Genomic DNA, 24954 nt, shown 5'->3' on the forward strand with positions numbered 1-24954 from the left:
TTTTAAGTTCCCTGGTGTTTGCTGGAAGGACCGTTCAGCCAGCCAGCCACAGTCCAGGAGGTTCCTGCCGTGCATCGGTGAGAACCGCCTCATGCAGGTGGTGGAGGAGCCGACTGGGAGAGGTGCACTGCTGGATCTCATCCTCGCTAGCAAGGAGGGTCTGGTCGAAGCAGTAAAGGTTGAGGGCTGCCTGGGCTGCAGTGACCACGAGAAGGTGGAGTTCAGCATCTTGGGTGGCAGGAACAGAACAGCAAGTAGAATTGCAACCCTGGACTTTAGCAGGGCTAACTTTGGCCTTTTCAAGCAATTGCTGGGGGAAATCCCACGGGCAAGACTGCTTGAAGGAAAAGGGGCCCGAGATAGCTGGGTTGCATTCAGAGATTGCTTCTTCCACGCTCAGGATCAGAGCATCCCCACACGAAGGGAGTCGAGGAAGGGAGCCAGGAGGCCTGCGTGGTTGAACAGGGACCTGTTGGGTATGCTCAAGCAGAAGAGGAGAGTTTGCAGGTCATGGAGGCAGGGGCTGGCCACTTGGGAGGAATATAAGGCTGCTGTTAGAGGATGCAGGAAGGCAGCTAGGATAGCCAAGGCCCCCTAGAATTACAGCTGGCGAGAGGGGTCAAGGACAGCAAAAAGAACTTTTTCAAATACATAGCAGATAAAACTAACACCAGAGGCAATGTAGGCCCACTGATGAACGGGGTGGGTGCCCTGGTGGCAGAAGATACAGAGGAGGCAGAATTCCTGAATGCCTTCTTTGTCTCTGTCTACTCTGCCGGAGGCCGTCCTGGGGAGCCCTGTACCCCTGAGACCCCGGATGAAGCCAGGTCAGTGGAGGAGTTTGCTTTAGTCGATGAGGACTGGGTTAGGGAGCAATTAAATAGTCTGGACATCCATAAATCCACGGGTCCGGAGGGGATGCACCCGCGGGTGCTGAGGGAGCCGGCTGAAGTCACTGCTGGACCGCTCTCCGTCATCTTTGCCAAGTCTTGGGAAACAGGGGAGGTGCCCGAGGACTGGAGGAAAGCAAATGTCACTGCAGTCTTCAAAAAGGGCAAGAAGGAGGACCCGGGTAATTACAGACCGGTCAGCCTCACCTCTGTCCCTGGGAAAGTAATGGAACAGCTTCTCCTTGGTGCCATCTCAAGGCATCTCAAGGATAAGAGGGCTATTAGGGGCAGTCAGCATGGCTTTACCAAGGGTAAGTCGTGCTTGACCAACCTCATAGCCTTTTATGAGAATGTAACAAGGTGGATGGACGATGGCAGAGCGGTGGATGTGGTCTATACCTTGACTTCAGTAACGCCTTTGCCACAGTCTCCCACAGCATCCTCACAGCTCAGTTGAGGAGGTGTGGTCTGGACAATAGAGCAGTGAGGTGGGTTGCAAACTGGCTTAAGGAGAGAAGCCAGAGAGCGGTAGTCAATGGTGCGGAGTCCAGCTGGAGGCCAGTATCCAGTGCAGTGCCTCAGGGGTCAGCGCTGGGGCCAATGTTATTCAATATATTCATTAACGATTTGGACGAGGGAATAGAGTGCACTATCGGCAAGTTTGCTGATGACACCAAGCTGGGAGGGGTGGCTGACACGCCAGAAGGCTGTGCTGCCATCCAGAGACCTGGACAGGCTGGAGAGTTGGGCGGGGAATAACCTGATGAAATTTAACAAGGGCAAGTGTAGAGTCCTGCACCTGGGCAGGAACAAGCCCAGGTTCCAGTGTAGGTTGGGAAATTACATATTAGAGAGCAGTGTAGGGGAAAGGGACCTGGGGGTCCTGGTGGACAGCAGGGTGACCATGAGCCAGCACTGGGCCCTTGTGGCCAGGAAGGCCAATGGTACCTGGGGTGTATTAGAAGGGGGGTGGCTAGTAGATCGAGAGAGGTTCTCCTTCCCCTCTACTCTGCCCTGGTGAGACCACATCTGGAATATTGTGTCCAGTTGTGGCCCCTCAGTTCCAGCAGGACAGGGAACTGCTGGAGAGGGTCCAGCGTAGGGCAACCAAGATGATTAAGGGAGTGGAGCATCTCCCTTATGAAGAAAGGCTGAGGGAGCTGGGGCTCTTTAGTTTGGAGAAGAGGAGACTAAGGGGGGACCTCATTAATGTTTATAAATATATAAAGGGTGAGTGCCATGAGGATGGAGCCAGGCTCTTCTCGGGGGCAAACAATGATAGGACAAAGGGTAATGGGAGCTGGAGGAGGGGATTGCTTTGGGGGCTTCATCAGGGGTCTGGGACATGCAGAGGCAGGGGGCCCAGCGGCTGTGTGCCCCCAATCCAGGGTGCCCCCATAGCCATGACCTGGGTGCCGACAGCTGCCTCTGGCCATTGATTTCTTCGTTATTTGCGTCCCCTTCGCTCTCCCGCCCCGCTGCAGCGATGCTGGTGGGAGGGGGCGTTAAGAAACCCCCCCCACCCAGCACCCACCCCTGTGCTGCTGCTCCTTCTCTCTAGATTTATATATATTAAATATATATTTTTAAAAAATGAGGGGAGAAAAGACCATCTAGAGGCTCTCAAGGGCCAGTGCCCTCCCCAGCAGTGTGTGCCCCCCACCCTAGAAATAATACCTAGAAAATTGTTCCAGTGCGATTCTCAGGGGAGCCCCCGCTCCCAACACCCTGGCCCGGGACCCCCCTGACCCCCCCACCTCCGCCAACCCAGTCTGGTCTCTGGCTGTCCATGGTGGCCGTGGCTTTCTGGGGGGCAGGGGGTGGTGGAGGCCGTGGGCGGTGGGTGAGGAGGGGGCAGCCAGGCGGGCTGGGGGTTGTGGGTGAGGAAGCCCAGTAGGGACTGAAGCTCCCGGGGGCACAGGCCATGGAGGTGATGGGGCTGATGCTGCTCTGTGGCTCTCGGGGGTTCGCAGCTTGGAGAACGTGGCCAGAGCGTCGGGGAAGTTGGGTGGCGTGGCCGGTGTGTTGCTGGGGGTGCACATCTGCGGGGGTGTCAGATCGGCCATGGATGGTTTTTGGAGTCCCAACCTGCCAACTCCCCATCACTGAAGATCTGGCTGCATCCCGCACCAGGGGATGCTCGAAGGCCAGCTCTGGTGGGTATTGGGGTACCCAGCGCTGCAGGGTCTGGGTGGCACCCCCAGAACGTGGGGGCTGCCTGGGGAGGATCTCCAGCCCAGGCAGGGCCAGCTTGGGCTGCGAAGAACAGTTTGGACCATCCAGGGTGCTTAGAGCGCTGGGGTGCAGCGGGTTTGGGGAGGGGACACTGCTCTGATGCCAGCTGCCCTGGGCAGGGATGAGGTGATGCAATGAGGACCAGCACGATGGGTGGGGAGAGTTTTGGGGTCCCTCAGGACCCTCTTCACCCGGCTCCCTGTCCCCTGCTCCACTTCGCACCCCATTAGGACACAGAAAGTCAGGCAGGGCCCCCGGGACACGAGGCGCTGGCCGGGCCCCTCGCGGTTCCCGGCACGGCCCCTGCTTTCTGAGCACTGAGCTGAATTTAGTGCCCTCCCCACCTCCCCCCCGGACAGACCCGGCCCTTTTTGAGGCCAGTCTTGCCAAAAACCCCAGGAGCTCACGATGAAAATGAGAAGTTAAATGATTTCTCACAACACCATTCAACACAAGAACCGAGAGGTTTTTGACACCTGCTTCCTTGTCGGTGTCCTACTGAGCACTAGCACAAAGCCAAGAGTGTTGCTCAGCAGCACCAACCGCGTCTGCCAGGAATTAATCTTCAACATGAACCAGGGGCAGCAGAAGGCAATCACCAGCACCACAGACAGCAAAGGAGAAGTCTGCAAGATCCCATAAGGCTGGAATAGACTGTTGGCATCTGCTCTCCACGGCAAAAGTGGAGGAGAGCGTAGAGGGAAAAGAAATGAAAGTCATTGACAGTGAAAAATGCGTGGCGAAACACAGGAGGTTCTGACACAAGAAGACCCTCCCAGGAGCAAGCCATGACTTCTGGATCCAGCATCTCTGGCCCGGGATGAACGCTTGCCCATTGCCGTGCGGCCACTTGGGGTGCAAAACTGGGGTTTGAGAGGGGCTGTTGCCCCCCAGTGTCTTGCTCTGCCTGGAGATGTCTGTGCAGAGGTCCCTGGACAGGACGCCTCTTCCTCAGTCAGCGCTGGCAAAGGCCATCTGGGGACACGCTCCGTCCTCTGGAACTCTTCCTTGTGTGACTCGCAGCTCACGTGTGACAGCGCTGCTCCAAACTTGGCCATCTCTAAGGACCGGCTTTCTTTGGGATGTGGGGTTCACTCTCAGAGGAATCATGGCAGCCCTGCTTTCTGTGTTGGGGTCTCCCTTTCAGCTATGGAGCAGCTTCAGTTCGCAGTGCAAAAGGATCTTGCAATGGCTGTGTAGCTAGCAGCAGCGTTTCTGAAGCATCAGAGGAGATGTCAGAGCCATGAGGCTGAGGGACGGGACTCCCAGCACAAGGTTGCCCGTGTTTCAAAAGGGAGGCAGCCGTGCCAGCTGGAGAACCTCTCTCGCAGCTCCATCCCCAGCAAAGAGCTGTCTCTAGAGCAGTTCGTGCTGCTTACAGGCAAGATCAGCCTTTGCATTTGAACCACCTTCTTGCAGAGGTGACAGGAAACATCCTCTGGTTTATGTTGTTCTAGCTGCAAAGGCCAGAGCAGTGTTCATGAGGGAGCAAGCGATGAGCACATTTCCTGGTCAGCAGCCGGTGGCTCATGCCAACGGTCAAGAGAGGCAGAAGAAATCCCTTCAGAACAGCTCCCTCTCAAAAGACATCCTTCTGCTTGATGAACCGCAGGGAAAGGCATCCTAAACCAGGCACTTTGACCTTGTTTTCAGCCCAGGTTCCCAGTGCTGGTGCACTCGTGAGCCAGTCGCTGCCCATCTGCCACCAAGGGGAATCGCCTCCGAGGCCAACTGTGCCATGGGGAAAGGAAAGGGTGAGACGTCGGGAGAGTTTCATTTAGTGCACAACACGGATAAAGCCATTCTCTCTGCAATTAAAACTGAGGGTATTTAATTGAGTGAAATGAGATTTCATTCCCCATGACCTGTCTGATTGTACTTTGAATCTGGGCACGGGCTGCAGTGACCTGCCACAACATTTGAGGTGTCACCAGCTGCATTGTGGGTGGTAAAGTGGGAAAGGCAGGAGGGAGCCTCAGCATCTCCCATCCCATGGGTGACTTCATCACAAAGGACCAGGGCGGCGCCCGCTGGCTCCTGGGGCGGCTGTTGCCAGGCAACAGAGACACTATATTGTCCCCTGTCACCTGTGCCCCTCGCCCATTTGGTCACTGGCCGTGGTGGGATCACTTGCCGTGGTGGGATCACTGTGGTGGTGGACTCATTTTGGCAGTTGGATCGCTTTCGTGGTGGGATCGCTATTGGTGGTTGCACCACTTTTGGTGGTAGGATCGCTACTGGTGGTTGAACCACTTCTGGTGGTTGAACTGCTGTTGGTGGTTTTATCACTTTCGGAACTTGGATCTGTTTGGCGACTGGATCACTTTCATCACTCGGATTGCTTTTGGCACTTGGATCTGTTTGGTGACTGGATCACTTTCTGTGGCAAGAAGGAGGAGGAGAAAGGCTGCTGGCTGCCCATCCCTCCAACATCATCTCCGGACAGAAGAGCTCCCGTCTTCCCACATCCAGTTCAGTGTTTTCGGGCAGAGCAGCAGCGATGGCCACACGTGGACTGCTGGAGATGCTGAACGCCGCCATGGGGACACCCCATTTGGGGGTTGTCGACTTGGTGGCACTGCACAAATTGCTTGAGGCCATCATCGGGCAGCTGGGCCAGCAGGAGCTGTCTGTCCTGGAGCCAGGGCAGAGCCCGACCCCCGGCCTGGCAAAGGATCAGGACAGCAAGGCCCAGCCTGGCCAGGAGAAGGAGGAGGATGGAGCCCTGGGCACAGGGCAGCACCTCTGGAAACCAAAGCAGCAGCTGGATGAGAAGGACACGCTGGAGGGGACCGGGAGCAACTCCAAGGTCTCCTCCGTGGCCAAGGAGGCCATGCCAAAAACAACGGAAGAGGAGAAGAGAGATGTCCCCAAGGTAGATGCTCTTGCTGGTCCCTGGGTGCTCCCCCACGAGACGCCCCCTCCTCCGGGCTCCGCGCTGCCGTCGTGCCGCCCTCAGCCCAAGGGCTGGGTTAAGCCCGAGCTCCCGCAGCAGAGCACAGCGGGGCCCAGGTCCCCAGGGACCCTCCCCTGGGCTCACCCCCCACCCGCTCTCCCAGAAAAGGGCTTCGCTCCAGGACCTGTGGGAGGAGATCAGCAAGTTTAAGGAGGCGCAGTCCAGCCTGGAACAGGACGTGCGGGAGATGAAGGAGGCCATGCAGGAGGCGCATTCTGGCCTGGAACAGGACATCCAGGAGGTGAAGGAGGCGCATGTCGGCCTGGCAGAGGACATGCATGCCCTGCAGGAGGCGCATTCCGGCCTGGCGGAGGACATCCAGGAGATCCAGGAGACGCTTGGCCTGGTGAGCATCCCCTGGTGCCCCGGGAGGGAGCTGGGCCCTCGTCCCTCCCCGCTCCTGCTGCCCTGTCACACTGTGCCCCTGCCCCACGGCCATCGGTGTCACCAGCGTGAAGGGCAGCAGGAGGGAAGATGGGAAGGGTGTCCCAGGAGTTGCTAAGGCACTTTTGAACTAGAGAGCCCTCAAAACAGAACCGTGGGAGGGGCAGGAGGGGAGATAAAGTTCTGCCCATGCAATTCAGCCGCGGTCCCCAGGCACAGCCCTGCCCAGCGTCCCTCTGCCTCGTGCCCCAGTTCACTCGGGGATACTCTTTAAATCCCGCTCCCACATCTGAGCGGGTGTCCCTCTCCTCGCCCAGCTCCAGGGGAAGCCCCGGGACGCTGCCGGGCTGCGCAGGGACAGGAGGCGGCTGCGTCCCCCGCTCCCTCGGGGACACCAGCCCTCCTGCCTCGGGGCACAGCCTGTGGGCTGGGGTGCTGGGCAGTGATGCTGGGGGTTCCATCCCTGGGGATCCCATCCCTCTGGTTCCATGGCCGGGCTGACCCCGTGATCACTTTGCATTTGGGCTCTCGTTTTCAACACGAGTCTGGCCATGCAAGATGGTGGTTTGGGGACGGGGACTGGGGACATGGTGGGGGGTTCTGGGGTCTGTCCTCTAGGCTGCCCAGCTGCCAGTAAACCTGCTGCCTTTTGCCTCTTCTTCCCAGGAGGGTGGTGGGGGCCAGTCTGCCCCCGCTGAGCCCACCCAGGTGGCCATGGACAGCCAGGCCAGGAGGAGCTCAGCACTGGAGCCAAAGGGACGTGGGACACAGCCTGGGATGGAGACCAGCAAGGGGACTGCAGGGTCTGGCTCCCCGGGGATGCAAGCAGGGATACAGGGGCAACCAGCGACCCCTGTGAAGTTGTCAGGCGCTCCCTCCATTCACAAGAGGTCTATTGGTGCCAACGCCACCACCCCGGGGATGCAGCCAGGATCCCCGGGCACCCAGGCCAGCACCTCCCTGGGGACACAACCAGGGGCCCCTGATGCCCAGGCCAGCACCGCGGGGATGCAGGCAGGATCCCCTGGGACCCACACCACCACCCCTGGGGTGCAGCCTGGGTCCTCCAGCTCCAAAGCCACCATCCCAGGGGATGCCCAAGAGCCGGCCAAGCCCTGGGGCTCCACCAGCACCTCAAGCTACGAGTCGGAGATGCGGGAGGTGCTGTCACAGGTTGGGCAGCTCGGCCAGCTCTGCGCTGGTCTGAAGGAACAGGTGGAGCAGCTTAAATCTACAAAAGCAGAAAGCGCAGATCTTGAGGACGTGCGCCGGCTCTTCCCAAAGGGAGGTGAGAGCACGGGGGGGCTGGCGGGGTTGTTTGGTGTGGGGACACCCTGGGTCAGGGGCTCGTCATGTTCAGAGCCTGGCCCCACGGGTGAGACCCCCTCACCGACAGCACATCCCCTTGCACCATGTCCCTCTAGGCCGGCAGAGCATCACCAGCATCCTGGCCGACCTCAGGTGCCAGGTGTCCTTCCTGCAGGACATGGCCAGGGCCCTCCACGGGGAGAAGGAGAAGGTGAGCCGGCAGCAGTCCCCGAGGGGCTGTGGAGACACCAGTTTGGGCAGGGAGGGGGCAGCTGAAGGCTCCCCGTGCCAGAATGACACAGGGGGCTGTGCCCTCACCCCCCCCACTGCCGTTCCCAGATCAGCAAGGTGGAGGATGCTCCCAGAAAGACGAGGGGGTCTGGAGCCGGTAGGAAAGCAGACGGCAGTGGCCAGATGACCCAACAGCCGCGGTAAAAGGATGGGAGAGGGTTTCCTACCTGCAGGGCTGTGAGGGAGCCTGGGGTCTGGGAACATCCCAGTTTGGGGGCCGAGGGACACCCCCACGAAGGCTAAGCCTGCCCCTGCCCCTGTCTCGCTGTCCAGGCCCAAGGGACAGAAGGTCAAGGCAGAGCGCAAGGAGCTGGGGAAGCAGCAGGAGCCAACCCAGGCCGAGCTGGAGCAGTTTGCGGCCAAGTACGTGAATAAGTTGGTGATGGAGGCAGCACAGCAGCTGCAGGCAGAGGTGAGGCCCGGGGGCAGCGCTCCCAGCCCCCGCTGGCTCGGGGTGGGTCCTGGCGGGGTCCCGGCCACGTCCCCTGGCTGGACGGGGCCATGGAGCCTCCACGGCACCTGGGCTTGTGGGCGGCATCCAGCCCGGCTCAGAGCTGATTCCTCCTCCCCTGCCAGCAGGTGGACGAGCCGAGGACGACGGCGCAGAGCGGGGGACACGAACACGCAGGGTGCCACGTCTGCAGCCCGGACACCAGGGTGCTGCTGGGGAAGCTCCTCCAGCGCTGCGAGAAGCTCGAGGAGCAGGTGGAGTCCCTGGTCCAGAAGGCGGGCAGCAAGGTGGAGAGTCATCCGAAGTGGAGGAGACAGGTAAGGAGATGTGGTGTAGGGGGCTTGAGCTGCCAGGACCCCTCAGACATTTCAACATGGGGGAGCCCCTCGCTGCCCCCCTAATTGGCTTGTGAGAGTCAGCAGCACGGAAGGGAACTAAAGCCTTGGAGCAAATGTCCTGCTTGCACTGAGGGCCCGTGGCCACCAGCCAAAATACCCTGGGTCTGTCCCCGAGGGGCAGCCACCCCCTTGCTCAGCACCGCCTTGTCCTCTTAGTCCCTGCAGCAGGACGAGCAACTCAAGTGCCTCCAGGCCAGCATCATGCAGCTACAAAAGGACTATGAGAAGTTGAGCTCGGCCCTTGCAAACCTCCAGCAGGATCGTCAGCAGAAGCAGAATGACATCAAGGTGGGTGGCTGTAACCCGCAGGAGAGCCCAGGCTGGGACCCCAAGGGGTCTGTCCCCCTGCCACCCTGCTCGCAGCCCTGCACAGCTTCCCCATGCCTTTCCTGGAGGTTTCTGATGGGATGGGGAGGCAGGGGGTGCTCGGCTGGCCGGGGGGCAGCTCCGACCCTGCCGTGGCATCACGGGCTGCTGTCTGCCTTGGAAGGCTCTGTCCCAGGCCCTGGGGAGGCTGGAGAAGAAGCAAGCAGACAAGGAGGAGCTGCTGGTGCTGGGAATCGATGAGGTACGGGCTCGAGGGGCCCTGGTGCCAGCCAAGGGTGTCCCAGGCAGGGTGACAAACACCCCTTGTCCCTTGGGTGCTGGCTGGCAGAACCAGCCAGGGGGAGGGAGGATTTCCAGCCCGGCTGCGGGTCCCTTGCCAGGTCCCTCTGTGGCCCCGAGTCCCTTCGGCTGGTGGGACCAACCCCACGGGGGTGATGGGGTGAACAGGACCACGTAGCCACTTCTCCCTCTCCCGTTGTCCCTGCATCCTGTCCCCACCGCTCTCCTGCCTTTCCCTGTTGCTAGAAAGCAGACAAAGCCGCCCTGGCTGACAAAGTCAGTCGCAGCCAGCTTGAGGCGTGCGAGGAGCGGCTGACCAAGATGATGGAGGAGGTGACGAGCCGGGTGACGGGCCAGGAGAACGGCTGGCTCCAGTTCCAGAAAGAGCTGCAGAGACAGATGGACTGCAAGGTGAGGGCTCGTCCCCTCCACGCAGCACTGGCACCCTGGGGGCCTGGCAGCCTAAGGCAGCATCCTTGTGAGGGTCCCCCCTCCCGGCTGTGCCCCAGGGGACCGCCATGTCCCATCCTGGGGTAGCTGGCTGAGGGTGTCACCCGTCCACAGCTGGACCGCCGGGAGCTGGGGGCGTTCCGGCAGCAGCAGGAGGAGCGGTGGAAGAGCCTCAGCGGGCAGCTCCAGGAGAAGGCGCTGCAGGCAGAGCGTGACGATGCCGCTGGGATTAGGAAGTGAGTGCGATGGGGACAGTGGTGGCTTTGGCAGTGCTGGCCCTGTTCCTGCTGGCTGTCCCGGCTCGTGCCGGTGTGGTACCTGGCGTGGGAGCCACGTGGGCAGCGCCCCTGGGGATGCTGAGCAAGTGGCTGTGCCTTGTGCTCCTGCCAGCTGCAGCTTCGCAGCGATAGAGGCGGCACAATGAGGGGGCACGTGCGGGAGGAGCCCTCCTGAACCAGTCTTGGGGGGTGGGTGCAGAGGCGTTTTGTGGCAGGTGTGCAGGTGGGGCTGTGCCCCCCAGGAGCTCCCCAGCCCTTTTCTCCCCCCTCCAGGCAGCTGCTGCCCGGTTTCCATTGCCTGTCCTGCGACCGGCCCCTCAACATGCTGGCACCTGGACCGTGAGTAACTGCCCCCTGAACATGGAGCACCCCCCGACCCCTCCCTGGCGTCGAGTGACACACGGGGTGCCACCTGCCGGGCACTGAGCACCCCCATGTCCTGTCCCACAGGGAGCGGACGGGCGAGTGTAGATACCCCACTGTTCCGCGGAGCTGCGGAGGCCAACACACCGTCACGCCCCCGCGTTTCCAGCCCAAACCGCCCAGCACCCCACGGCCATCCAAACCCAGTGCCCGCAGCCCCAACAAGGTAGGGATGACAGAGGTGGGGAGGGGGATCTGAGCCTGTGGGGGGATCCATCCGTGCCTCAGTTTCCCCGGGGAGAGCTGGCTGGGGGAGGGTTGCTGGGGGATGCGGAACGGGGCCCCGTGTTTGGGTCACACGCTCTCCCCTTCCCAGAAGGACGCGATGCAGCTGTCGGGCCAGGACGGCACTGATGGGAACCAGCAGGACGAGCAGCTCTCCATGATGGGGGGCTCTGAGCTGCCCACAATGCCAAGGGCCACCCCAGACACCTCGACCTCCAGGAACCGGCCAAGTATGGCCCTGTCAGGGCACCGGGGGGCAGAGGACACCCCGCTGTCTGGGGGGACGGGTCTGTGCCCACAGCTGGGCGGGGTGGGAGGGGGGTCTGGGGTCTGGGCTGGGCTGTGGGGGCAGCACTGGCTGCTGGGGCAGCCGGTCCTCGTGGTGGAGCTGGAGGGAGCTGGGGGCACATGGGGGGTGGTGCTGGGCAGTGTGGGACAACAGCCTGTGTGCTTCAGGGTGGGGGCAGGACCCTGTTGGTGGGTGTCTGTGGCTGACCCTGCCCCTCGCCCCCAGGCACCCGCTCCTCGCTGAGATCAGCCGTGCTGCAGCACCTACCAGTCTCGTCTCCCAGACGCTTCACCCTGGCACCGCAGCTGCTGCCGCCCATCCAGCCCCCCCGCCGTGAACCAACCCCCTGACAGCCGGGCAGGACGGGGTCCCGGCCCCGGTCCCACCGCCCCGGGCACTGAGCAGGCAGCGGCTGCAATAAATGGCGATGGGAAACCAAGCACCGGTGTGGTCTGAGAGGAGTCCCTGGGGCAGGATGGCAGAAAGCCCCGCTGTGTTTGCTTTTTCAGGAGAAAAATAAGTGCTAAAAAGGCGCTTTGGGGGTGCCCAGGTGGATCCAGTTGGTATCCAGGCCCCCCAGAAGGAGCACGGGGAGCAAACCAGTTGGCACCAGGGCAGAGCCAGCAGAGGCCCATCCTGCCCCCGGGTGGGGCTGAGGTGTCCATGGGCTTCAGAAACACCCCTGGGACTAACTGGGGGGACGGGGTGAGGGGGGAACCAGGGGGCTGTGCAAGAAGCCGGGCTGGCTGTCGGCAGCCGGAGGAGGGGAGCGCTTTGCGCTTTGCTCTGGGTCAGGGGATCCAGAACTGGGGGATGCAGCAGCTTCGTGCCCCGCCCCGGGGTGCCCACGGCCGCCGTGTCGCAGCGCTTTGCAGTCGCAGGAAAGCACCGGGCAGCTCTAGTTGATGGACGCTCTGGTCATGCCCACACCCCCCGGCCGACAGACGGGGCCCTCGTTTAATGAAACGCCTCGGACCAGAGAAGCTTCTAGAGCACTGACCATATACGGGCCCAGCTCGGATTCCCTTGGGCTTTAAAAGGAGCCTATGGGAGCTTCTGGCAGTTTGTGTGCGGGGCTGTGGGGCAGAGGGTTGTCCTCAGACAACAGGGAACAGAGAACAGGGAAAATGGTTTACTCACACCTGGGAGTCCTAAAGCAGGGGCTGACATCAAAGCCTTTTTAAGTTCTTAAAGGTTCGTGTGGCTTCCTTATTGCATTGCAGGTGTCTCTGGTCCACAGGGTCCAGGTCACGCACGTCTCCTTGGTTCTAGTAGTGATTAAAATGTCATCCACATATTGTAGCATCTGTCCCTCATCAGACGGGGCTTCCAGGCCAGGCGGCGACTGTCCCCCCGCTTCAGCCCCCGCGGGCGGCGAGCCCGGAGGAGAGGAGCTGCAGCTCCAGCTCCAGCAGCCGCCGCTTTCCCCCCCGACACCTTTTTCCGCCGCTTTAGCAGCCAGTCAGCTTTTTACTTCTTTTCTTCTGGCCGCAGCTTATGGGGGGGGAGCTGCCGGGCCTGAACTTCATGTTCAAACTTCACAGCACAGGCTTGGGCTCCTCTTGCCCTTTTTCTTCATTTAATTCCTGTGACTATAAACTTTATATGCAATTTCAGTTAGCTGAGCAATACTTACATCCCTCAGCTCCTACCTTCTGTAATTTCTTACGGATGTCAATAAACAGCATATTAAGCGTCAATCCCTTCCATTAATTTTAGATCCAAATCAATGTGTTCGCAGAACAACACTAACTGCAATACAGCTAACCCAGAATTTCACATTCAAATCACTTCCCCCACTAATTTACTCGCACGTGCACAGATGCATCTGAAGGGGGAGCAAGGTGGTACTTTAGTAATGGAACCGGTTCTCATTTTGTAATTACCTCCCCAAACAAATTCTTTTGATACCAAATATAAATATATGACGTAAATATTGCTCCTGCTAACGTTGTCGGCGCGGCTTCTTTCCTCAGGGGATCCGTCCGGCAGTCGGTGGCCCACGGTTGCTCGGCAACAGCAGAAGCGGATTGAAGGGACCGGCCGCTGGAGGATGCCGAAGCCTCCCGGGTCAGCGATGGGAGCAGCTTTGCGTAAAGCGAGGGGTACGTGAAGCCGGGCGTGCGGTGCCGACCGCCCAGCAGGTAAGGGAAGCTAAAGCTTTACCTCCAGGGACTTCTGCCCAGAAAGCTGAAGCAATTGCTCTCGCGTGAGCTGTAGAGTTACGCAAAGAGAAGAAGATTAGTAGCTGCACTGATTCTAAGCAGGTTTCTTGAAGGGTGCGGGCCCTTGAAGCCGTTTGAAAAGAATAAAGTGTATTAACGGCACAAGGGAGGCAGATTAAACGTGATGCTCCGGTTGCTGGAAGCTGTGCTGTTGCTAGGAGAGTTGCCGTCACGCGTTGCAACGGGCCTCAGAAGGGAAACGCTGCTCAGGAAACTGGCCATAAATTGGCAGGCGCCGCTGTCAAACCAGCCGCCGAAAGGACAGAGACCGGTACGGAAGCCGCGTCTCTGAGCCCAGGTGGCCGTGTCCTCCAGCCAACGTCAGGGAACTGTAACAAAGAGGATAAGCAATTAATAGGAGATTTACAGCCCGATCAGAATTAGGGTCCAAAGGAGCCGTCACCGGCGACGGGAGAGCAGCGGCGCCTCGCGGCGCGAGGAGCTGACGCGCTCTGTCGAGATCGGCCGAACAGGTAAGAGCGAATTTAGAAGCCCTGTGCGAACGAGGCAGTGGGAAACGTGCCTAGAAAACCATCTTGATGGTGCACGCGGGGTACAGACAAGAGCAGCCGGACGAGGGAAACGTACCAGGACAACGCTGGCAAAGGGAGTTCTCCGAGCTGCCTGGAAAAGGGGGGTGTCGATACCGGCCGGCACGAACGGCTCCCTTCTCGGGTCGGCCGGAAGCGTTGCCGTGCCGGGGGGCGGCTGCCGGCCTGCGGGCCGGGGCTGCGGCTGTTTGGGGCGCTGCCCCCGCTTTGTTTTCCTCGGGGAGCCCCCCCACGTTCGGGGGCTTGTGGGACGTGCACGTGCAAATGACACGGTGTTCCCAGCTGCTCTGTTCTCTGCCTTGTTTTTTCAGATGCCGGTCCCTGTTTTCTCTTCCCGCTTTTGAAGAGAAGCTGCCGAGTCAGCGTACGCTGCGGTGAAGTTCTACAAGATGCGGCCCTCAGGAACCGGTTGCTGTGGGGTTGCTCGTGCGGCCAGCTTTTGGTGTCGGTTGTTCCGGCGCTCCGTCGCGGTGTAGAGCCGGCCCCGTACGTAGCGGTGAGGCGTACCGCAGTTCGGTTTGATTCTCGGATAGGCCTCGGCTCTGACTGTGCACTCGAACGCCAAAACCTACAGCGGAAGCTGCGGTGGCTTTAGCGTGCAAGGGGCGCGAGCGCCGTGAAGCCGCCCGTGTGGCCGAGCGTCCCGATCGCGGCGCTGAGCGTTAGACGGACTTGAGCCGCGTGCCGGAATCGTTTTGTTTTGGAGAGGGCGGGATAAACTTGGAGCACAACTTGTGAGGGCGGTACGTCGTGGGCAGGTTTTAGTATTGCCTGTGGAGTGCCGCTAGAAGCGTTCGTAGTTCTTGCTTGTCTCTGTTACAAGGTGAGCCGTGTCGTCCTGCGTGACGCGTAACGGGAGGACGGCGCGGTAGCGGTGCTCTGCACAAGAGCCCGTTGTGGGTATTTTAGCTCGCGGGAAAGGGATTGGGGAACCACCTGGTGGTAATGCGAGGAGAGCAGCCCTGGCGGAATCTGAGGAGCCGAGGCCATTGTATAAATGGGACAAGGAAGGAAAGGCTGCGGGCAAAGCGCGGTGCTGCACCCGGCCGCCCCAACGCGGAACTCTAATGTGGAATTCCTGTGTTTCAGAGGGGGAGCTGTGACCGCCCCGTGCTCAGCAGACCCCCCAGCCCGGGTGGGGGGAGCAGCGCCGGAGCGGGAGACGCGGCTCCGTCCTCCGTCCCCAGCGTGCCGGGGGGCGGCTGCCGGCCTGTGGGACGTGGCTGCGGCTGTTCGGGGCGCTGCCCCCCCATGTTTGGGCGCTCTGGTATGTACATAGGTAAATGGCGTTTTAAAGTAATGTGCTGCCCGCTGGGGCTGTTTTCCTTTTCTACCTTTTTTTTTTTGAGTGAATAAATGGGGGGACTCGGGGGGTGACGATGATGTTGCTGGAGGAGCAGGCCAGTGAGAGATGGGGGCTTTCAGCCCCAAAATGCCTGAACAATCATGGGTGGGGTGTTTAGTGGTACTGTGGGGAGGAGAAATTTCTCCCTGTCCGTTGCAGAGAAAACAGAACAATCCCACATCAAAGCTGTCCTAGAGAAGTACTTGCTGTTTGTCATTCCGGTTCTAGAGCAGCCCGATGTGCTGTTAAAGGTTGTGGTGGTGCGGGTCAGGGATCCCCAGGCTGTGCCGAGACCGCAGGACGGCTGCTGGTGGAACAAAGTCAAGGACAACTTCTCAGAGTAAGAGCCTCTCTATTTGTTCTCCTCAGGACACATCCCTTTGCCTCTGGACCCCTCACAAGCTCACTCGCCACCTTGTTCCCTCAGAAACCCGTTTCCTCCCCGTTCCTCTGCGATTACCCTGCCTGCCTTTGGGTCCCTGCAGGCTCGTTGGTGGCATCACGGTGCCTGTTTGACCTTTTGCCCCGTTAAATTCCCCTCTTTTCTCTCTTCCCCTCAAAACTTCCCCAGTTGCTCTTGTCACATCCCAGAGGCCTCATTTTCCCCTCTTGTCTCCTCTCAGGACCCCCCATCTGTTGGCCCCTGTCGAGGGTTTAGATTGCGGGGTGACAGTAAAACCCTGGCAGATGTATTGTTAACCCCGTCTACCCCCCACTTCCCCCTTTTCCCCCTCCCTCTCCCCCCTTCCCACTCAGGACAGGCGATCCGGAGGGAAAGAAGGACAGAGAGAAGAGAGTTGGAAAAACTGACAATGTTTTACTAATGCTATATTAAGAGTAGAGAAAATAATACAAAACCAATCCTGAAAGTCTCAGCAACTGCAGAGCCGGCACCTGAAGTCCTGGACTGGACTCTGCAGCCAACCGGAGCTGGATTCAGTCTCTCAGCAGGCCTCAGTTTGCAGGGACGACTAGCAAGGTCCTCTCCTAATGTCACCATAAGCAGAAGGGACGAAAAGGGGCAAAGAGGACAAGATCCTCATGATCTGCCACTTCTATATGAAGTATTCATGTGAAGGGGATGTTATACACAGTTGGTCAGTTTGTTGGTCACCTGTTTCTTGTTGCTCCTCTTGCAAGATGTGAATCTGTCCTTATCAACAAGTAAGCATTCCATTGCAATGTTTATCAAAACATGTATGTATCTGGTTCTCCAGGAAAATGCAGCTAATATGAAGCTTTAGCTGACAGGCAAATTCACTGAAAGAGAAACTTGTTTTTTAACAAAACCAGGACAGCCCCCTCCCCAATCCCCTCAGGACTCCTCTGATTCCCATCTGCTCCTCTCAGGACAGCTGAGCTTGTCTTTTGGGGCCCCTGAGAGCCCCCATTTACCTTCTTTTACCTACCTTTGTTGTTGTTCCCAGCCTATCCTGGTGTTTTCCATCCTTCAGGACTTACTTATTACTGTTGTGAGAGTCCGAGAGAAAAGGAGGAGTGTCTGTGACTTACAACTGTCGTTGTTGATCTACAGTGTTTTAGAGACGGATTCTTGCAGGATCTATTTCTGGTTCGTCCTTCACTCCTCCCCAGACCGCAGCACTGGTCCGAGTTCCCCAGCACACGTGTGTGTGTCCAGCCGTTTAGAATTAAAACTTAAATAAGATCAACCAGAAGATTCTTTGGGAGTGAGTAATGCCTGTCATCTACTCTAGCTGTTACTCAAAACTCTGCAGACAGTAATTATCCCCAATTTATGTAGTAAAATTTAAAAGAGTGGAATATAAATACTGGAGCGCTAATTGGAAGTAATACCTGTAGAGAAAAAAACCTCTAGTTTATATCTACAATAAAAAATAATGTGTGCTAGTAAATCCGCCTGGTAGTAATGTAATGATAAACATGTTAAAGTGTAAATAGATGAAATTATATAGGCATGAGCAAGAAGTAAATTTAATTTCAGCTATTACTTGGTGAACTAGGCAGCAGTTGTTCCCAATCTGAATGCTAGTTTAAAAAACACATTGTTTGGAATTCCTTTTAAATGATAAAGGCAGAAAACTAATGTGGAGTCATTGGTAGCTTCATTTGAACAACCGTTATGAAATAAACCGCAGACATGAATGACTGCATAGGAAACAAAGTGAGGAAGCTTTAGATTTTAAACAGCATTGGGAAGTGATCGGGAGTATTTAGTATTTAAATTATAACAGAGCCACGAGATTGGAGGCAACAAAGCTCAGAACCAAACAGAGTCAAAACGTTACATTTCTTTTTTTAAAGAGAAGTATAAAGGAACCACGAAGTAGTGGCTGTTTATAAACAGAGGTATTAAAAAGTTCCCAGGCAGTAATGATTCCCAACAGAACACTAAAAGATATTTAGATGTAAAATAATATTAGAAAACAGTTATGACAGTCTGAATTTAACCACAGCTTTTTTGGGGTTGTGCAAAAACATGACCGCTATTAATTACCTCTGAGTTAAAATAAAAAGACATCAAACTAGCTCTGATTAACAACAGCTAATTTTAATTTTTCAGTGTGCTATCCAGTCCGGCTTCTCCCTCCAAGGGCGTGGTCTGAGAAAGCCACACCCCCAACTCCCCCCCGTCCAAGCTCCGCCCCTGCCAGTCTGTGCCCTCCCCGAGGCGCGTGTCCCTTACAGACCCCTCCCAGCAGCATAATGCATCGAAGCCCCGCCCGCGGCTCCACCCCTAATCTCAGCCCCTGCTAAACCACGCCCCCTCAGAGCACGTGCTGTACAGAGCCCACTCTACTCTCGGCTCCACCCCTCCCTTCCTAAGCTACGCCCTCTTTGGGCGTGTCTTTCTCCCTACCCCAAGCGGCTCCTCCTATGGGGGTGTGACACACGGAGGCCCCACCCCCTGCCCAGTTCCCCCAGGTGGGCCTCCCAATGGGCGTGTCCTCCCAGTCCACGCCCCTCAGCACGGATCCCACCCCCGTGGGTGGGGCTACACCCAGCTGCGCGCGCGGCCCCCCCACCCATGTGTGACCCTCAGTAACCCCATGGCAGCCCTATGGCTGCCCCACAGGTACCGCTACAGCAGCCCTGCTCCTGCCCCGCAAGAGCTCCAGACACGCCTCTGCAGAGCCCCCACAGCAGCCACTTCAGTGCCCCACAGCTATCACCGCAGCCGCCCCATCGCGTCCCACGGCCGCCGCTGCGGGACCCCTTGAGCCCCCGGCCCCACACCCGCCCCGCAGCCCCACAGCGCGCGGTCTCGCAGCCGCGGTGCCGGTGAAGCCACGTGCCGGCCGCGGCCGGAGGAGCCGCCGGTTTTCCCCCCCCACACCCCGATCGCTGCTGCCGCGGCCGGAGGAGCCGCCCGTTTCCCCCCCCCCCCCACACCCCCCGATCGCTGCTGCCGCGGCCGGAGGAGCCGCCGGTTTCCCCCCCTCACACCCCCCTATCGCTGCTGCTGCCGCGGCCGGAGGAGCCGCCGGTTTTCCGCCCAGCCCCGACTCTCCTCCTTCCTCCTCAATCGCCGCTGCATGCCGCCACGATGTCTTCTCTTCCGCCATCTTGTTTCCCCCTTCTGCTCTCATTCGCTATTTTATACCGAGGGAGGGAGGAGGCGCTCGCTGATTGGCTGACAGTGTGAGCCTCGGAAGTCGTCCATTGGCTCATCCCCACGAGGGGTTCTCCGAGGGGGTGGGAGAAAGGCGCTGATTGGTCACCGTGTCGCTGAGGGGAGGAAGGCACTGATTGGTCACTTTCCGCCGAAGTTCGCCCTCCCAGTAACAGGCGCTGATTCGCTAGCGCCCCTGAGGTAGAAAAGGCGCTGATTGGTCGGCGTTTTCTCGCCGACGTTAGCCCACAGCAACGAAGCGCTGATTGGGCAGCGCGGCTGACGGGGCGGCTCGGCCATTGGCAGGAGGGCGGGCGGGGGGCGGGACCGGGCGGGACAACGAGGTAATAAATGGGGCGGCGCAGAACGCGCGGAGGACCAGAAAGGCGGAGGCGGCAGCGGCAGCGCGAGCTCATGGTCCCCCCCCCCCGCCCCCCCGCGGCGGGAAACCCGAGAACGGCAGGAACGGCGGCCGGAATCAGTTAACGGGGCGGGTCAGGGCGGTAATTATCGTGCGGGTGTTAATTGGGGCTCGGCGGGTTAATGAGTGACCGGTGGGCTGGGGTGTATCTGGGGGTTTTGATCGGAACTGGGGTTTTAAAGCCGCGGGTTTGTGGGGGGGGGGGGGGGGGGCGGGGGCGATTAAGGCTCCCGGAGCCGCTTTAGCGGCTTAAATAGTTGTGTTGAACGCGGGAGGAGCCGGTTCGGGGCTTTTCTCAGCAAGCGGGGCTGGTTTGGGTCTAATTAGGCTTTTAAAAGATGTTTTTACGTAATTTTTGGGTGCCGATTTGTGCCAGAAGGCGCCTTTGAAATCTGTTTATTGAGGGTTTATCAGGAGAATTAAAGTTTAAAGCTCGGGGAGATTTGGGGCTTTTCCCCGGGATTTTGAGTCCAAATCGGTTTTTTTAGAGCCCTTATTTATTTAAATTGTTATGTTTAAAGGGTTTATTTGAGGTTTTATTTGGAACATTTTGGGCGGGTTTGAGGCTCCTAAGATTTAATTGTTGGTTTATTATTTGATTTATTATTTCACTGCGGTTCGGGGCTCCTGAAGACGCTGAGTTGTTTCAATTATTTAGCGCTGTGAGGAGCCGTTTTGGGGCCGTTGGGGTCTAAATCGGCTTTTTGAAAGGTTTATTTAACGCGTTTAAAGTTTGAGGGGCCGATTTGCGACTTTAAAGCTTTTTGAATCTACTTATTGATAAGAATTTATACAATAGATTAATATTTAAAGCCCGGGGGGAGATTTGGGGCTGTTTCCCAGGATTGCGAGTCCAAATGCGTTTTTTTCTGTTAACCGCTTATTAATTTAAATTATTATATTTAAACGGGGCTTTTTGAGGTTTTATGAGGGTTTTTTTGAGCATTTTGGGCGGTTCTGAGGCTCCTAAAGCCGCTTAATTGTTTAAATTATTAATTGTTAAAATAATGTAAGTAGTTGTTGAAATAAGTGTGTAAGTTATTGTATTTAAAGCCGGGAGGGGCATTTCGTTGCTTTTTAGGGGGTTTTAGGGCTGAATTCACTTCATTGAACGTGTCTAGAGCTGGGGGTCCCAGATCTGGTGCTGATTTGGCCCCAAAAAAAGCTTTAAAAATGTATTTATTTATATAATTTACTGAATTAATATTTAAGCGGGAACATGTTCGGCTTTTTTAACCCGCCGCCATTTTGTCTCCCCCGTCCCGCTCTCCCTCACGCTGAGGGGGCCGAGGAGACGCTCGCTGATTGGCCGGTGCCGTCTGGCGGGAAAGCCTCCCCCGGCTCAGCCCCGCTCGGCTGTCTCCGAGGGAGAGAAAGGCGCTGATTGGTCGCTGCCTCTGAGGAGAGAAAGGCGCTGATTGGTCGCCGCCTCCCTAAACCCACGTAATTGTTTACATTCCATTTTAAAATTTATTTCTATATTTTAATTTAATTTACCTTTTTTTTAATATAATTTAAATTTAAATTATTAAAGTTAATTTTAATTTAATAGTAAATATATAGACTAAATCAGTATAGCAATATGCTACTATAAACGATATAATATGATGAATAGTAGAAATATATAATATATAATCTGATATAATTAACTGATCAACTAATACTCATTGATATTATGTAATGAAATTTATAATTAATATATAATGGCATAATGATATCTATAATATACTATTGTAATGATATTCATTAAATATTAATATATACTATATATATTATGTATAATTACTATGTAATGTATCTAATCTATTTTTACATATATATCTTATTATATAAAGCTGTGAGGGACCATATTTGGGCAGGATTTTGAGATTTTTAAGGCTGTTTGGTCTCAAATTCAATTTACTTCATTTTGGGGCTGTTTTTAGGATAATTTGTGCTCAAAGAAGCTTTCAAGATCCATTTTTTTGGCAGTTAATTTGCTCACTCGGTTAATGTTGAAGCGGGGGGATTTGGGGCTGTTTCCCAGGACTGTGACACAAATAACGGCCCTTTCCTTCCCTTTCCCACTGCAGCTCCTGCGCAGAGAACAGCGACGGCAGCCTGGCCACGCCCCCTCCGGCTGACCGCGCCCCCCGCTCCGGCTGACCGCGCGTGCCCCCCCCGCAACTCGGCTGACCGCGTGCCCCCCCCAACTCCGGCTGACTGTGCCCCCCCGCCCCCCGGCTGACCGCGTGCCCCCCCCACTGCACTCCTGCTGACTGTGCGCCCCCCCCACCTCCTCCGGCTGGCCACATCTCCACTGCACACCATGGCGGGGATGGGGCGGGGGGGGATCACAAGGGTCTATGGGGCGGTGTGGGGGTCAGGGCGGCTGTGGGGTCAATGGGGTTGTTGTGGGGTGAAACACCCCTGAAGAGGCTGAACCCCCTACAGGTGAGTGACCCACACAGTGCCCCACAGTGCCCCATAGCACCTCCATTCTGCCCTACGGATCCACAACACTGCCCCACAGCACCCTATAGCTCCTGCTTGCTATCCCACAGCACCCCATGGCTTCTCCACTCTGCCCCATATGTCTACAGCAGTGCCACAGAGTACCTCATATGTCTTCCACTCTGCCCCGTGGGTGCAGAGTGCTGCCCTACAGCACCCTATAGCTCCTGTACTCTGCCCCATAGATCTACAGTGCTGTCCCACAGCACCCTATAGCTCATCTGGCCTATAGACCCACTGTACTGCCCTACAATGCCCCATGGCTCCTACACTCTGCCCCATAGACCCACAACACTGCCTCACAACACCCCATTGCTCCTGCACTCTGCCCCATGGATGCCCAGTACTGCCCCACAGCACCATATAGGTCCTGTACTCTGCCCCATATATCCACAGGAGTGCCCTGCAGCACCCCATGGCTCCTGCACTCTGCCCCATGGATGCCCAGTACTGCCCAACAGCACCATATAGGTCCTGTACTCTGCCCCATACATCCACAGGAGTGCCCCCCAGCACCCTATGGCTCCTGCATTCTGACCCATGGATGCCCAGTACTGCCCCACAGCACCATATAGGTCCTGTACTCTGCCCCATACATCCACAGGAGTGCCCCCCAGCACCCCATGGCTCCTGCACTCTGCCCCATGGATGCCCAGTACTGCCCCACAGCACCATATAGGTCCTGTACTCTGCCCCATACATCCACAGGAGTGCCCCCCAGCACCCTATGGCTCCTGCATTCTGACCCATGGATGCCCAGTACTGCCCCACAGCACCGTATAGCTCCTCTACTCTGCCCCATACATCCACAGGAGTGCCCCCCAGCACCCCATAGTGACTCTACTCTTCCCCATAGACCCACAGTGCTGCCGCACAGGACTCTACCCTGCCCCTTAGACCCAGAGAGCTGCCCCACAGCAGCCTGTAGGTGCTGCGTTCTGCCCCATTGGTGCAAAGTGCTGCCCCACAGCGCCCCACACCTCTGTCCACCTGACCACCCTTCCCTCCTGACTGCGCCTGCACTGCCCACTATGGGTGGGTCACAAGGGTCTATGGGGTGGTGTGGGGGTCAAGGCAGCTGTGGGGTCAATGGGGTTGTTGTGGTGTGAAACACCCCTGAAGAGGCTGAACCCCCTACAGGTGAGTGACCCACACAGTGACCCACAGCAGCCCATAGCCCCTCTGCCCTATAGAGTCACTGCACCCCATAGCTGCTTTTACTCTGCCCCATAAATGGACAGCAGTGCTGCACAGCACCCTAAGTCTCCACTGTGCCCCATAGACACACAGTGCTGTCCCACAGCACCCCATATCTTGTTCACTCTGCCCTATAGACCCACAGTGTAACCCTACAGCACCCCATAGTTCCTCTGCCCTATAGATCAACAGCACTGTTCCAGAAAACACCATAGCTTCTTCCCAGTAGCCCATAGGCCAGCAATTCTGCCCTACAGCGCACTAGCTCCTGCACCCTGCCCCATAGACCCACAGCAGTGCCCCACAGATCCAGTCTGCCCTATACAGCCACAGCACTGCTCTGCAGCACCATATACTTCCAGCACTCTGGCCCATTGATATGTAGCACCCCACAGCTGCTGCATTCTGCCCATAGATCGACGTTCCTGGGTCCCCTCACCCCACCAGCTGTCCTGGGTTGCGATGCTGCACGGGGCCCTGTGCACAACAAAATGAGGACAGCATGGCTGCTGGGCGCCACCCTGCTTGGAATCCAAGATGGCTGGGGGGGGAGGGCTGGCAGCCATGCTGGCACTGCCGGAGGGGCTGTTGGTCTGCGCCGTGCTCAGGCGGCAGCTCCCGGCTGTATCGGCTGCTCCTGTGGCCCTGCACCCTGCCCATGGGAACAAGGTGGCTGCCCTGATGGGCGTGGCCATCTCGGCTGCTGTGTCCCTGCTGGTGGGCGGGGCCATGGCTGTCATGGCTGCCAAGCCTGTGCTGGAAGGGTGGGGCTGGGGTGGGCGGGGCCTGCCTAGGGTGGCCATTTTGGGGTGGGGCCCAAGGTGGGTGGTGGGGCCTGTGGCTCTGTTTACCCCTGACGGCCATCTTGGAAAAGGGCAGCGCTGTGCCGCTGCCATCCTGACGTTGCTCCCCCAGGGCCATGTTGGGGGATTTTTAACCTGGTTTTGGGGCCAATTCTCACCCAATAAAATTAAATAATGTAAAAAAACCTTAAGCATTTGGTTTCTTCCATTTCCAGTGAAGGATTTGGGGGTGGGGTTTAGGGTTGAGGGTGGGGCTGAAGGTGTGGGCAGGGCCACTGCCAACCCCACCTCCCTCCCAAGCTCTCCCCAATGTGCCTTCCCAAAGGGGTGTGCCCTAATCAGGCCCCACCCCCTTTCCAAGCACCTCACCCTCCCAGCTGGGCTCCTCCCCCTTGAACCACACTTCACCCCCATTGGTGGGCTCCCTGCAGGGGGTGTGGCCTACAGACCTACAACTCCTTCCCCTCCCCTGCTGAGCCATGTACCCAACAGGGCATGACAGGGGCAGACAAAGCTCAAGAAAGACCAACAGAGCCAGGCAGGGCCTGAGAGAGCTGGAGAAAGTCCAACAGAGCCTGACAGGGCCCGAGAGAGCTTGACGGGTCCTCACAGAGCCTGACAAAGCTTGGCAGAGCCCAACAGGACCTGTCAGGGCCTGACAAATCTTGTCAGTTCCCGATAGAGCCTCAATGTGTATGACAGAGCCCTGGGGGTCTCAACAGAGCCTGAGAAATCTTGACAGGGCTCAGCAGACCCCAAGAGGTCTCGACAGGGCCCTACAGAGCCCATCAAAGCCTGACAGAGCCTGATAGACCCCAAGAGGTCTCACAGGGCTTCACAAAAACCAACAATGTCTGACAGAGCCCAACAGGAGTGCAGGTGCTGTCACTTCCAGTGAGGGTCCAGGTGATTTGATAAGGGTGGTGTGTGGGGCCTGGGGTGATTGACCCCTCCCCTTTCCCAGGGGATTGTGGGAAGGGGTGGGCGGGGCTCAGGGTATTTGAGCCCCAGTCCCCAGGTGGGGAGCTCATTCTGCTGCTGGGCTGCTTGGGTGCTGGTTCTCTGCTGCTCCTTTAGCAGTCGGCAGCTTTTGAGCTGTTTAAGCTACATGGGCAGATGTGTTTGGAGAAGTGGAGATGTCTG

General features: G+C 57.6%; 1 protein-coding gene across 12 annotated transcripts; it reads left to right on the plus strand.

Moving 5' to 3' along the window:
• The first annotated feature begins 434 nt into the window (after positions 1-434).
• Positions 435-24002, plus strand: LOC135578043 (uncharacterized). 12 transcript variants are annotated; one of them, XM_065048216.1, is made up of 19 exons: positions 446-6000; positions 6185-6427; positions 7132-7753; positions 7890-7984; positions 8113-8204; positions 8338-8476; positions 8641-8832; positions 9070-9201; positions 9404-9481; positions 9766-9930; positions 10084-10205; positions 10521-10586; positions 10698-10836; positions 10987-11125; positions 11410-13328; positions 14272-15227; positions 15534-15645; positions 16062-20761; positions 21391-24002. In XM_065048216.1, exons 1-15 carry the CDS (start codon positions 5626-5628, stop codon positions 11532-11534), a joined length of 2724 nt encoding a protein of 907 aa, XP_064904288.1. In that variant the 5' UTR covers positions 446-5625; the 3' UTR covers positions 11535-13328; positions 14272-15227; positions 15534-15645; positions 16062-20761; positions 21391-24002. The 12 variants fall into 12 exon arrangements, with proteins under 12 accessions (XP_064904298.1, XP_064904297.1, XP_064904295.1 ...); XM_065048220.1 differs by having other exon boundaries at positions 16760-20761; XM_065048222.1 differs by having other exon boundaries at positions 16840-20761.
• The last annotated feature ends 952 nt before the right edge of the window (positions 24003-24954 follow it).

Source organism: Columba livia, unplaced genomic scaffold (genome assembly GCF_036013475.1).
Source record: "Columba livia isolate bColLiv1 breed racing homer unplaced genomic scaffold, bColLiv1.pat.W.v2 Scaffold_263, whole genome shotgun sequence".
Lineage (NCBI taxonomy): Eukaryota > Metazoa > Chordata > Aves > Columbiformes > Columbidae > Columba > Columba livia.